This window comes from Camelina sativa, chromosome 18, assembly GCF_030686135.1.
Source record: "Camelina sativa cultivar CO46 ecotype springtype chromosome 18, ASM3068613v1".
NCBI classification, from domain to species: Eukaryota; Viridiplantae; Streptophyta; class Magnoliopsida; order Brassicales; family Brassicaceae; genus Camelina; species Camelina sativa.
In genome coordinates, this window is record NC_141897.1 from 19,550,320 (window position 1) to 19,563,621 (window position 13,302).

At 37.1% G+C, this 13,302-nt stretch overlaps 4 protein-coding genes across 5 annotated transcripts; 1 reads left to right on the forward strand and 3 right to left on the reverse strand.

Moving 5' to 3' along the window:
* Positions 1 to 517: 517 nt before the first annotated feature.
* Positions 518 to 1,515, reverse strand: LOC104763575 (transcription factor JUNGBRUNNEN 1-like). Its single transcript, XM_087498010.1, has one exon. The coding sequence runs from the start codon at positions 1,513 to 1,515 to the stop codon at positions 607 to 609; it is 909 nt and encodes a 302-aa protein (XP_087354136.1). The 3' UTR covers positions 518 to 606.
* A 2,546-nt stretch (positions 1,516 to 4,061) lies between these two features.
* On the forward strand, positions 4,062 to 7,323 carry LOC104762037 (protein TOC75-3, chloroplastic-like). The gene is made up of 6 exons (XM_087498179.1): positions 4,062 to 5,370; positions 5,517 to 5,738; positions 5,834 to 5,941; positions 6,031 to 6,225; positions 6,300 to 6,803; positions 6,894 to 7,323. Exons 1-6 carry the CDS (start codon positions 4,123 to 4,125, stop codon positions 7,131 to 7,133), a joined length of 2,517 nt encoding a protein of 838 aa, XP_087354305.1. The 5' UTR covers positions 4,062 to 4,122; the 3' UTR covers positions 7,134 to 7,323.
* Positions 7,324 to 7,539: 216 nt separating this feature from the next.
* Positions 7,540 to 8,786, reverse strand: LOC104763576 (putative pumilio homolog 16). 2 transcript variants are annotated; one of them, XM_087497638.1, is made up of 2 exons: positions 8,623 to 8,786; positions 7,540 to 8,511 (listed from the first exon to the last, which is right to left on the reverse strand). In XM_087497638.1, exons 1-2 carry the CDS (start codon positions 8,722 to 8,724, stop codon positions 7,630 to 7,632), a joined length of 984 nt encoding a protein of 327 aa, XP_087353764.1. In that variant the 5' UTR covers positions 8,725 to 8,786; the 3' UTR covers positions 7,540 to 7,629. The 2 variants fall into 2 exon arrangements, with proteins under 2 accessions (XP_087353764.1, XP_010485234.1); XM_010486932.2 differs by having other exon boundaries at positions 7,540 to 8,786.
* A 547-nt stretch (positions 8,787 to 9,333) lies between these two features.
* Positions 9,334 to 12,213, reverse strand: LOC104762038 (UDP-glucuronic acid decarboxylase 3). The gene is made up of 12 exons (XM_010485244.3): positions 11,922 to 12,213; positions 11,702 to 11,809; positions 11,278 to 11,364; positions 11,102 to 11,189; positions 10,921 to 11,012; positions 10,767 to 10,831; positions 10,588 to 10,676; positions 10,423 to 10,500; positions 10,229 to 10,322; positions 10,012 to 10,142; positions 9,868 to 9,908; positions 9,334 to 9,778 (listed from the first exon to the last, which is right to left on the reverse strand). The coding sequence occupies exons 2-12, from the start codon at positions 11,780 to 11,782 to the stop codon at positions 9,596 to 9,598; spliced, it is 1,029 nt and encodes a 342-aa protein (XP_010483546.1). The 5' UTR covers positions 11,783 to 11,809; positions 11,922 to 12,213; the 3' UTR covers positions 9,334 to 9,595.
* Positions 12,214 to 13,302: the final 1,089 nt, after the last annotated feature.

Below are 13,302 nucleotides of genomic sequence, written 5' to 3' on the forward strand. Positions count from 1 at the left end.
CGAAGTCGGTCCATAGTCTTTGAGCTAGAATAGAAAACAGAGAAATGTGATGAATAATACTATAATAGGCAGAGAATTGAAAAAAAAAAACAGAGAGCTGAAGCAAAATCGAAGTATAGAGCAAACAAAGAGATAAGATATAAGAGATCATACATATATCCTAGCTATGATTCTCAACAATTTGCACGATTATTATTATTATTTATTAGGCTTTAATGAATTTGGTTTCTTATTTGGAGCGGAGTAGCTAGCCTAATTACGATCACCTCAAGCATACGGTAATGGTACGTTCGACGTTTCAAGACAATGACGAAAACGTGGTTCTCTTCATTGAGAAATAATACTTGACAGATTAGCTTGAACGCTAATAAAAGACTCTATAACTTCTCTATTTTTGTTAGTAAAAGAATGAATATTTTTATTGAATACAAAAAATGTGAACAGTCGGATGATTGAAACACCATATTTCTCCAAGAGAAATCCTAAACTTAAAAAACCTCTAGCTACCATACCTAAACATAACATTAACTAGTAGCAGTCATCATCTCATAACACACTTGCTAAAAAAAGAAAGAAATATATGACTACAATATATAGAAATCTCCATCATGGTAACGAAAGCAAGTCCTGATCACAGATATTTTCACTGCCCAGCAACTCTTCAATCCAATCTTCAAACCGTTCAGTCTCCATGGCTTCAACCTGCTCATCCACCTTCTCTCCTCCGAGTGCCTCTTTTTTCTGCTGCTCCCAGAAAGAAGAAGAAGAAGACTCATCATGCTGATAATGATTAGTAGAAGTGGAAGCTTCTTCGTATGAATCCTTCTCCTTCTTCTTCTTGGAATTCCTTTTCTTGTGAATCTTGCACGGGACGACTAGCTCCTGATCAAGGATATCTTCCTCATGATGATCATTCTCCTTCTCCTTCTTCTTCTCCTCCTTCTTCTTCTCCTTCTTCTCCGACCATTTTTTCTTGTGAATCTTGCAGATGACTCTCTCTTGGAACGTATCGTTATCTTTGGAAGTAGGTAGCCTAAACTCGTCCATAATCCAGCTTTCGTTCCTTGGAACATCAACAGAAACACTACCGACGTCTCCTCTCTTCTGCTTCTTGTTCTTGTTCTTGCTGGCGCTATGATAAGTAAAGTTTTGCTTTACCCCGATGACCTTCCCTGTATCCTCATCAATGATATCTTTTGTCCCATTCGCATTCCAGTTCCCACGGTCAATGCCATCCCCGATGATCTTCCGCTTGGAGTACTTACCACAAGCAACCTTCTCTTTAGAGATCTGAGTCTTTGGAGTGACATAATACCATTCATCTTCGTTGAGAAAAGGATGGTTGATGTGGTCCAACAACCATGGCTCCTTGGCATAAACATCTTTCACCACTATAAAGTCTTCCATGGGCTCACCTCTTAGCATTGGTATAAGATACGAGTTGATAACTTCTGGCTCCGTGGGATCAAAGTGAAGTCCTTCATCCTCTTCGTAGTAGTCGTTCTCCGTTGTCATATTTGTTATGTGATTGTTGCTAGATTATGATGAGAGATATGAGAGATTATGAGTTTATATACGAGTTTTGGTGTGATTATCTCAATATTTTTTTAAAGTTATATATATCTTAATATTGTTGTTATAAACAATATATAAAACTGTATTATTTTCTTTTAAAAAATATTAAGATATATACTGAGATATTAAGATATATACGAAATTCTAATAATAATTGTTGTCATTAATATATATACGAAATATTAATATTATTGTTATAAACAATATACTAGATTAGGACTCGTGCTAGAGCACGGGTTGAAATTTCTTTTATTTATATTGTCGTTTTTATATAAAATATAATTTATATGATTGTTTTTAAAAGTTGTTGTGAATAAAAATTAGGACCCGGGTTTAAAGTGATTGTTTTTAAAAGTTGTTGTGAATAATATTAATTATTGAGATTTTGTTGCCTATATATGGTTAATTAAATAATTAGTGGAGATTTTATTTTATTTTTTTGGAATATCCTTTTCTAAGAGAATATGAAATCGAGATTTAACTAATGGTTACAATTCATATAACTTATAAACTATCAAATAATCAAATAATTAATTTTACAACCCATATTATATAGTCTACACAAAAAAGTTGTGTACTTCCGTTTTATTATATAGGGATAGAATTGTATTATTTGTTTTTTAAAAAAATATTAAGATATAAGTGATCAGTGTTCCCTAAAATAATCCAAATTAGTTGAACAAAAATTATGTTATAATATCAGAAATTATATTATAATTTTAACCAAACTAGAAATGCTAATAATATAAGTTGATCAAATATGGTGTTACGAGGTATAATAATTAAATAAACACATGAAAATCAACATATTTAGTATATCCTCTGTTTTTTTTTAAAAAGGAAATGGTTTCTAAAGTAATTTTTTTATTTTATGTTTTCTATGCAAATTTGTACTACAATATTTCATAATATTATTTACCTCTCTTATTGATGCAAGTAAAATAAAAGAAACAGCTAGTAATAAAGTAACACAACAACGGTTCCAGGCTAAGACAAGCAGTATACAACGAAGCTCCTACACAATTTGAGCCGACTGTCATATGTGAGTTTTCAGACGATGAAGATTGTGAGCGGATGGACACACTTTACAATCAGATGGTTGATTTAAGGAGAACTGAAGATGGCTGCAGTGAGTTGCAGATCTCTTTGTCTGAAAAAACAGAGGTAAGAGCTGAAAATAGTTTGGGATTGCCTTATGATGTTTTGAGCTGGTGGAGGTGCAATAGCTTGAAGTTTCCGATCTTGTCAGAACTTGCTAGAGATGTTCTAGCAGTTCAAGTCTCATCAGTGGCTTATGAGTCTGCTTTTAGTACAAGTGGTCGAGTGTTGGACCCTTATAGGAGTTCCTTAACTCCTTTCATGGTTGAGGTTCTGATATGCACCCAACAATGGTTAAGGTGTTCTTATAAATCAGAAGCACAGGTAGCTAACTTAGCGCAAATGTTGGAAGAAGTTGAGTTTCTTGAATCTCTTGGTAAGTAGAATTGTCATTGATTCTGATTTTTTGGTTTTATAAAACTCTTATGTACTTATGATTCTGTTCTTGTGTAGATGAAAGGAATTCAACGGTAGCTTCAACATGATTCATCATAATTGGAGTTTGGTATGTTTTTCTTACTTTTGCCGTACATAGTTAAGGTTTAGATTATTAAGGTTTGAACTGTATTATGGACACTATGTATTATATTTGAATTGTTAAGTTTTTGTTTGATTTGCGTATATCAGATTTGCTAACTCTTTGTTATGGTTTTCAAATTTTCAGGATGTGTAGGTAGGTAGAGGCTGCTTCGTTTGACTACTTTTTGATGCAGATTAGCAAAGCCTTATAAACAATGGACTGGGATACTAGACTTTTATCTAAGCTGCTCTTTTGACTACTTTTGGATGTGGAGTTGCATGCTTATGTGTAACGACTGACAAGTAACAACTTTTCTTAACTACTAAAGTGTTTGATGGTTCTGTAATGATTTTTTGGTACTTTGCTAGCTTAAACTTGATGCAATGCTAGCTTAGCAGTTTATGTAATAGTCGGTAATGGTCCCCATATCTAAGATAAGGCATTGTCAAGAAATTTGTACTTGTTTTGTCTTTTTATTAGGGAATTTCGGATGAAATTAACCGAAATTTGAAAAAATTTGGTTAGTTTCGGAAGATGATTAATAGTTGACAACCGACCCTTTTAAACCGAGTACTGACCGACACGAACCGAAATTTAGTTCAATTTTTTAAAACCCGAAATTCTGCAAAACCGAAAAACCCAACCCGTTTAAACCGAATTCACCTTATGCCCAGGACTACAACAACCTCAGCTAACATTATCCGATTCACTACCCGGGTAGTGTCGGTTTGAAACAATATTCGATCCAGGCCCATTTGTAAAAAAGTATGGCTCAAATTACTTTTATGTATGATCGCAAAAATTGTCTAAAAATATATTACAATTAAATAGTTAAATACAACTCTCATTTAAAAGACCAAAAAGGTCTCTCGCTAGCTTTGTCCGCAAGTCAAGAAAAACAAGAAACCTTTTTGCTCCTCCTCCTCGTCATGCCCACATTCGCCATCAACGGCCAGCTTATCGCGGCGCCGATAACTTACACCACCGCTTCTTCTTATCTCTCCTCTCGCCGTCAATATACATCTCTATACTTGTCTCGCGAACTCCGCTTCAACTCACCTCCCCCACGTCTCCCATCGTTAACCTGCTCCTCAATAAGCTCACGTAATCAGAGGATTGAGCCTTCCTCCAACAATACTCATCTTAACTCATTGGCGAGATCTTTTGCTGTCGATGCTTCCGGTAAGCCGAAGCGTTCTTCTAACGGTAATCTCCGTAAGTCACTTGCGAAATCCCTCGTTGTCACCTCTGTTTCCTCCGCCGCGTCTCTGTTTCTTCCACGACTCTTTTCTATTCTTTCGATTCTAAAAGGCGGTGGCGGTGGCGGAGGAGGCGGTGGAGGAGGAGGAGGAGGCGGAGATGGCAGATTTTGGAGGGATTTGTTTTTCTTGGCACCAGTGGCCGTAGCAGACGAAGAACCGTCACCTGAATGGGATTCTCACGGTTTACCGGCGAACATTGTTGTACAGTTGAACAAGCTAAGTGGTTTGAAAAAGTACAAAATCTCAGATATAATCTTCTTTGATCGACGGAGTAAAGGCAACGCCGAAACCGAGGATTCTTTCTTCGATGTTGTATCTATTCAGCCAGGTGGAGTCTACACAAAAGCTCAGCTGCAGAGCGAGTTAGAAACCCTAGCTACTTGTGGTTTCTTTGATAAAATCGATTTCGAAGGGAAGACGAAGCCTGACGGAACCCTAGGTGTTACATTCTCTTTCGTGGAGAGCAGGTGGCCAGCCACGGAGAGGGTTCGATGCATCAACGTAGGGCTAATGGCACAACTTAAGCCGGTAAAGATTGATCAAGACATGACAGAGAAAGAGATGATTGAGCATTTGAGGAATCAGGAGAAAGATTACAAGCAGAGGATTGAGAAGGCTAGACCTTGTTTGTTGCCTGGATCAGTTCAGCGAGAGGTGATGCATATGTTAAGGGATCAAAGGAGTTTAAGTGCGAGGTTTTTGCAGAAGGTTACAGATCGAGCTCTTAAATGGTACCACGACAAAGGGTATGTGTGTGTTAATATGAATATTGGATACTTGAACAGTAAGGAACTTGTTCTTGAAGTTGTGGAAGGAGATATAACAAAGTTGGTTATTCAGTTTCATGATAAGCTTGGAAATGTAGTTGAAGGTCACACACAGATCCCTGTCGTGCGGAGGCAAATTCCCAAACAGGTAATGTATCTCGATCCAGCTCAATGTGTAGACCATTTGAGGTGATTGGAACTCAAGAAGTTACTATAAGACTAAACCACTTAAACGTATTTAGAGGTTTCAGATCATAAACTTGTACTAATATATGTTTTGTTTTTGGTTAACAGCTTCGTCCAGGTCATGTGTTCAACATGGAAGTTGCGAACCAAGCTGTGAAGAACATTCACTCTTTAGGCTTGTTCTCTAATACAGAGATAATTCCAATTCCAGATGAGAAAAATGAAGGAGGTTTAATTCTTGAGATCAAGCTTAAGGAGCAAGATCAAAGATCAGTAGACGTAACTACAGATTGGGATATTGTTCCTGGACCCCAAGGATATCCTTCATTGGTATGTGTTGCTGCTACTAAACTTGTAACTTGTTAAGTTTTTAAAATAGGCCCTAAATTTGCTAAATGTCCGTTGTTTTTATCTTGCGTTATTAGGCTTCGCTTCAGCCAGGCGGGACTGTTTCTTTCGAACATAAAAACATAAAGGGCCTTAATCGATCTCTCATGGGTTCAGTGTCCACTAGCAACCTTTTGAATCCTGAGGTACACTTGGTTTTCATATGATTCTGATACATATCTGGTTCAAACATTAGTTTGATAACATCTTTATATTCACTTGGTTTTGCTCGCAGGATGATCTTTCGTTTCAGTTTGAGTATGAACATCCATATCTTGACGGTGTTTCCAATCCTAGAAACCGTACCTTCAAAACAAGCTTCTTCAACACCAGTAAACTTAGCCCAGTATTCACTGGAGGACCTGGCTTTGAGGAAGGAGTGGCTCCAATCTTGGTGGATCGAGCTGGTGGAAAAGCTACTATAACTGAGGTAATAACTAAGTCCCCTATGATCAACTTGTTTTCTTCTCCCACAAGCAAACCTAAACAAGTTTTTACGCGCAGGACTTCACACGTCAGAGTAAACTTACATATGGACTTGTATTGGAAGAGATAACAACCAGAGATGAAAACAAACAAATCGCTTCAAATGGTCTGGTGTTATTGCCTAATGGCGCAATCAATGTTGACGGACCTCCAACAACTCTCAGTGGTACCGGTACTGATCGTGTAGCCTTTCTACAAGGCAACATAACCCGAGACACCACCAAGTTTGTGAATGGTGCTATTGTTGGAGATAGAAATATCTTTCAGGTGGATCAAGGCTTGGGTATAGGAAGCAAGTTCCCACTCTTCAACCGTCACCAACTAACCTTAACAAAGTTCATTCAGCTGATGCAAGTAGAAGAAGGACCAGGTAAACCGGAACCACCAGTTCTAGTCCTCCATAGCCATTATGGTGGCTGCGTAGGCGATCTTCCAAGCTATGATGCTTTTGCTCTTGGAGGACCTAAATCAGTTCGAGGTTACACCATGGGAGAGCTTGGTGCAGCTAGAAACATTCTCGAGGTATAGATGATATAACAAAACTCATATACAAGATCGTTTTTTGAAAACCTAATTCTGATGGTGTTTTTTGGTGTCACATTGTATATATAGGTTAGTGCTGAGATTAGAGTACCTGTGAAGAAAACACAAGTGTATGCGTTTGCTGAGCATGGAAACGATTTGGGAAGCTCAAAAGATGTGAAAGGTAATCCCACGGCCGTGTACAAGAGAATGGGACATGGTTCATCGTATGGTGTTGGTGTGAAACTCGGTCAGATACGAGCTGAATATGTTGTAGATCACAATTGTGGAACCGGTGCTCTGTCTCTCCAGTTCGGAGAGAGATATTGAGGTTTAAGTTTGACACGTCTTGCAAAAGAATTGCTCCTTTTTTTTAGTTTTCTAACTAAAACATCTACATTGGTATAATAAAACTGGATACTCTCTAATATTTCACTTTTAGATCATTTGTTTATGTAAATTATTGATTGTCAATTGTGAAGCTTTTCTATTTAACGAATCCAGAATTTCGTTTTGACAATCAATTTTATTCTGTAACGTGTTCGTCTATTCGCCAAAAAAAAACATATTTGTTATGAACTACTTTTTCGATTAACCTGTAACAAAAACATATATATGCAATATTTAAAATTTCAATTGAATTTAGATCATTACACCAAAATAAATCGACAAGCTTCTTCTACTAACTAAAATTTCACTAAAAATCCTTTTATCAATAAAAAAAAACCCAAAAAAAATCTCAAAATAGAACACTTAAAACCCGGTTGACAAGAAAACAAATGAACACTTCAAACGTTAAAGTAACCACTAATTTGGGACAAAGCTACTAGGATGATATCAAAACAGAGTCCAAGATGGTTGCAATGTTTCTTCCAGGAGATCTAGGCAAGAGATGGCGAAAAGGGATGAGCTTTTTCACCAAACCGTTAAACAGATCAGCCGTCATATAGTTTTTTTTCGTGAGTCCCAGTGCCTTCCTCACCACGAAATTCCCATACTCACTCCTCGCCAGCCTCATCAACCTCTCTCCCTCGCACTTCACAAGATCCATAACCACCTCTTCCATTACCGAGTCCCCCACTTTCAAAAGCCCCTCCACGATGTAGCTTCCAAACTTCTTAAACGAGAGATCAACGTAGTGGCCTCGTAGATTAACAGCAATGTTACGCGTGCAACGCATGTCTTTCAGTCTAAGCAAGTGTTGGATCACAAAGTTCCCATAATGATCGTTGCTTAGCCAAACAGCGTTGATCGCGACTAGGTCTAGGAGCTGGTTTCTGTAGGAAGAATGGTCCAAGTCGGTTATGACTTGGTTGAGAGCGATGCAACCGTGTTGGTCACGCGCTAGGTAAAGCCCATACTGGAGAATGAGCTCGTACAGTGGCTCCTTCTTGTCCTGTTGGAAAACTCTAGTTCCCTGTATCCCCACGTAGGACGCGAACTTGTTTGTCATGACCTGGAGGAAGAGGCGCGTGATAGCTTCGCAGAAGACCGCGTCCATGTATTCGGATTTCCCCATGAGTCTCTGTATGTTTTTGGAGCCGTTAATGTCTCTTGCGATATCCATGAAGAAATCGGAGTCTGAAGTCAGCATGTACACCATCCTTTCACGCTCTCTAATGTCAAACACTGAGATCACGTCTTTAAAGTGAGGCACATCGTCGTCGCTTCTAGTCATTAGGTTGAAGATCCATTGAAAAGTGCCAATCTCCACTATTTCAGGAGTTAAACCCTCCGTGATCTCCCAGTCCCAGCAGAATAAGGAATCTGCGGCGGCGCTACGTGAAAAAGGAGGAGGAGGAGGAGGAGGACGAATCACCCGAGGCTTCGCATTCATGAATTGTCTTGCGGGTGGAAAACGGAGGTCGTGTGGTAGAGCATCAAACATAGTCGACATGGAAAAGGGAGTGGTGTTTGCCATTGTATTACGTTCAATCTACGGAATTGAAGTACTCTCGGAGCCAATTAGGGTTTTTGTTGAGATTTTTGAGAATGCTAAAGATTTGAGTGTTCTGAATCGTTATGATAGGATATATATATATAGAGGTTTTGGTTTTCCTACTCAAAACAAGAGTCACGTAGTTTGTTGCTTCTCCCAAAAGAATTAGGAAATCTATCTAGCAACATCGCTAGAGTTTTCCCTTTTCTTTTTACCTTAGTTTCCCTTTTTCTTTTTACATTTATCTTTTAAATAGTTGATAAAATAATAAAATCCAAGATATCACCACTGTACATGCTTCCTTTTTTCTTTTTATGTCTAGATATTACTAGTATATGTTTTGCTTTTTTTTTTTTTTTTTTTTTGTCAACCACTAGCATATGTTTTTAATTGTTCAGATTTCTCAATCTAAAGTTACTTTGTAACAAATTTAATGACAGGTTTGACTACAAAAAGAAACAAATTCAATGACAGATTTTTTTAATCAACGTACTACATGTTCAGAATCACACCAACAATGGTTACAACTTACGTAACATAAACTGTTTTGCTATGTCGGTGTATAGGAATGAGTACGATGACGATCAAAAATTTATGTGAAAAATTTCATTAGAGCCGAAAAACAATAAACCAGAATCACAAATATATTGAAAAAACAAGAAAGAGTCGTTCTTCACAAAAAGACCCTTTTACCAACTTATTTTCTCTACGAACAAAAGCAATATGAATAACACATGAAAACAAAACCACCACCACTTTGTAGTATATAATAACAGCACCATATAACTCAACAGCTGACGACAACTCGTGAAACTCAAAACCGCGTCTGTGTGTTTTCTTGTGCGTTTACGTTTTAGTTTTTGGGGACGTTAAGCCTTAGTCGGAAATCTTCTTCCATGAGGGGAAGTCCTTCTCTGAGCTTCACCTTTGGCTCCCAACCCAACACTTCTTTGGCTTTACTAATGTCTGGTTTCCTTTGTCTTGGATCGTCTGGTGTGTTCTCCACCATCTTTATCTCTATGCTTGGGTTTATAAGCTGTGTTTCATATAAACAAAACGTTAAGGAATGAAAACATGAATCAAATGCAAGATTTATCATATCGTTTAGAGTAAACCGACTCATACCTCCTTAACTGTCTCAGCTAGTTCCACCATTGTAAATTCACCTGAGAAACAGAGAGATTTAGACAGAAGCAATTGTAGTTTTAGATTAGAGTTGCTCACTCTAGCTATAGGGGTTAAAGTAAAGGTTGGAATGGAAAGGCTGACCTGGGTTACCGATGTTGATAGGACCAGTATCATCACCTTCCATAAGACGGATAAGTCCATCCACCATGTCGGATACATAACAGAAACTGCGGGTCTGTGTTCCCGGTTTCTGAACAGTCAATGCCTCACCCCTACAGCACATTCAAGGAAACAACTAAGCAGAGATGAAATGTTTAAAAAAACTGGGGTTCAATGAGTTGGAGAGCAAATACTTTACCTGAGTGCTTGAGCAATGAAGTTACTCACGACACGTCCATCATCAATGTTCATTCGAGGACCATACGTGTTGAAGATTCTAGCTATGCGGATTTCTATAAATAACGAACAGGCGAATGAGGATCTCAAAAGAATCACTGGATAAAGTAAGAGTGATGAAGTGAGTTTGGAAGAGAAGTAAGAAAACAAACTAACCAATGCCGTGTTGTCTGTGGTAGTCAAACATCAAGGTCTCTGCTACACGCTTGCCTTCATCATAGCAACTCCGAACCCCTTTTCATAACAGCAAACCAGGTCAAGTTGGCAAAGCTGTAATTGCAAGAAGATTCCTCATATAAGATAAGAACATTTGAAACTTACCAATTGGGTTGACATTTCCCCAGTAACTCTCAGGTTGAGGGTGGATGAGAGGATCTCCATACACTTCCGAGGTTGATGTGAGCAAAATTCTGCTCAAAGAAAACAAATCTTAGCTGCAAAGCTGAGAGATTAAGAAGAAGGACGTAATCTAGAAATAGGAAGAAGAATATGTATTGAACCTTGCTCCAACACGCTTGGCAAGACCGAGCATGTTCAGTGTACCGATCACATTGGTCTTGATTGTCTGCAGAAACAAGATTACATATCATAAAACTACTGGTTCCTTGTGATTATACTAAAGCGACATAAGAACAATATATATCATACACAAACCTTAACAGGGTTGTACTTGTAGAAGATAGGAGAGGCAGGACAAGCAAGATGATAAATCCTATCAACCTCGATCAACAAAGGCTCCGTAACATCTATATAAACCCCAAAACCAAACACAGATGACGATGTCAACTCTTGCTGACATAAACTATATAATCCACAGAGAGTCTGAAGACCATACCGTGACGAATAAGCTCAAACCTTGGGTGACCGATCCACTTCTTGAGGTTTTCTTTTGATCCAGTGAAATAGTTATCAGCAACAATCACCTGGAGAATAAAAAAACGAAACAATTAAACTTGAGGAAACAAAAAAAAAGCATCTCAAGTTTTTGTTGAGGTGTAGAAGTATACAGACCTCATTCTTCTCATTTTCCATGAGCTTATCAACCAAGTGAGAACCGATGAAACCAGCTCCTCCAGATATCAAGATCCTCATATTGGACTAGACAAAAACAAAAAAAAAAAAAAGTAAGCAACTTCAAACTCATATAACTTACATAAGAACACTCAACCCACAGCAAATCATATCAAAGTAATAAACCCCCACAAGATCTGATTCTGTAAAAAAAAACTACAATGATCCAGACTCCTCCCAAAACGTAGGCCAGCAAAAAAAGGGTCAGATCTAAGTGACATAAACATGCCAAAGAGATCAAAGTTCCATTACATAAGATCATTGTGACACAACACAACTAAAACAATGCAATTTTCGAGGGCGATCGCATCTTGAATCTGAAAATTGAAATCTTTACAGAAATTATAAAAGCTATTTTTGGTACCTGAAAAAACTTGGAATTGCGGAGAGGAGAAGGAGAAGGAGGAGGCTTTGTGCTGTTCTGTTTCTCACTTGTCGCCGCCATTGCTTGAGAGAGAGAGAGATCTCAATCCTATGTTTTTTTTATTTTAACCAAAACGCGCATTAATTGACATTGAGATTAACAGAAACAGTTAAAAAAAAAAAAAAACGAAACTTTACAAGAAAAAAAGATCAGGATTTACCAGAGACGCTTCGATGAATGGAAGAAGACAAAGATTTAGATATGTGAAAAAAAGAGACACAAAGAGATCGTGTACTTATAATCCCAGGTGTCTCTCAACCTCATCTACCAATTAACAAAATTTTTCTTTAATTAACAAAGAAAATTACAAAAACAGTTTAATTTTTGTTTTTTTTTTGTTTAGTTGACAACAACAATTTAATTTTAGTTAGGATGATTTATTTTTTTTTTTATTTTTTTTTTATGTTTAGAGAAAGAAAGAGACTTCAAAAACACGAAAATGCGGAAATAACAAAGTAGCAAAAATTGACGTTAGCTACTAAATCACGTCAACGTTTGACCTAACATTTCTGACGTGTCAATTTTTATTTACTTTTTTTTTTTGCTGCTTTTGATTCATTACTCTCTATAAGACTTTCGAAAATCTTTTTGGTATGTTTTTTACTGTTTACATATGTCAGTTTATCTACGAATTGCTCATATAACTCGAAGACTAACTTGTCAATCACTTTGTTCACACAAATCAATCATTCACCATCCACCATCCTCCTACCATGTATTGTCCACCATCTATGATCTATCCTTAATCCTTCATCATCCACTCGTCTACAAACTTATCATCTACCATCCACAAATCCACCATCTTATGTTTTAATTTTACATTGTCTTCAAAATAACATTACAAATGATTAGTTATTATAGTCACTTAATTAAATTGTTTCTTTTGGAATAATTATTAAAACATCTGGAGGAAAAAACATGTTGAAAATTTTACAAGATTTGTAAGGATATCAACTAATTAAGGTATATCTATCTTATCAACAAACACATTTGTTCAGTTGAGTAAGACTTACTTTTGGTTAACACCAACCAACCAAACTTTAGAGTATGACTTACGTTTTATCAACTCAAAAGCGCATGATTTCAGTTTTACAACCTATATCGGATCATTGTTAATTTCACTGGTTCTATTGACCGAAGAAAGAAGAAGATATACTTACTTTTGTATATGAATGGGATATAATTTCTTTAAATTGTTGATTATTTAAGTTTTTAGTTACTTCTTCCACAAAAATAAAGATCTCCGGCTTCTCTCAACTTTGTGAATCAAGCATTGCATTATTGTAAAGAGTTTTGATAGCTCATCCTAGATGTTCCAATCCGATAACTTCTCACCTTTTGTTTACAATGATCTACCAGTGTTCTTAGATGGTTAGTCAAAGATAGTATATTGTGAGTTTTAGAGGACTTCAGGTTGTACTCCTTTGCAAGGAAATTTGGCTCAAACCCATTTGACATTGAAATGGACTGATCCTTGTGATGGTTAAGAATCTCCCATTTTGCTTTCCAAGGAAATTTGGCCTAAATCCACTCACATTGAA

Coding starts and splice junctions, on each gene's coding strand:
- LOC104763575 (XM_087498010.1), bottom strand. CDS start 1,515: ATGACAACGGAGAACGACTACTACGAAGAGGATGAAGGACTTCACTTT.
- LOC104763576 (XM_010486932.2), bottom strand. CDS start 8,724: ATGGCAAACACCACTCCCTTTTCCATGTCGACTATGTTTGATGCTCTA.
- LOC104762037 (XM_087498179.1), top strand. CDS start 4,123: ATGCCCACATTCGCCATCAACGGCCAGCTTATCGCGGCGCCGATAACT. Junction 5,739..5,833: donor CCCAAGGATATCCTTCATTG/GTATGTGTTGCT, acceptor TTGCGTTATTAG/GCTTCGCTTCAGCCAGGCGG. Junction 5,942..6,030: donor GCAACCTTTTGAATCCTGAG/GTACACTTGGTT, acceptor TTTTGCTCGCAG/GATGATCTTTCGTTTCAGTT.
- LOC104762038 (XM_010485244.3), bottom strand. CDS start 11,782: ATGGCGGCGACAAGTGAGAAACAGAACAGCACAAAGCCTCCTCCTTCT. Junction 11,013..11,101: donor GTTTGAGCTTATTCGTCACG/GTATGGTCTTCA, acceptor GGGTTTATATAG/ATGTTACGGAGCCTTTGTTG. Junction 10,323..10,422: donor CCACAGACAACACGGCATTG/GTTAGTTTGTTT, acceptor CGTTATTTATAG/AAATCCGCATAGCTAGAATC.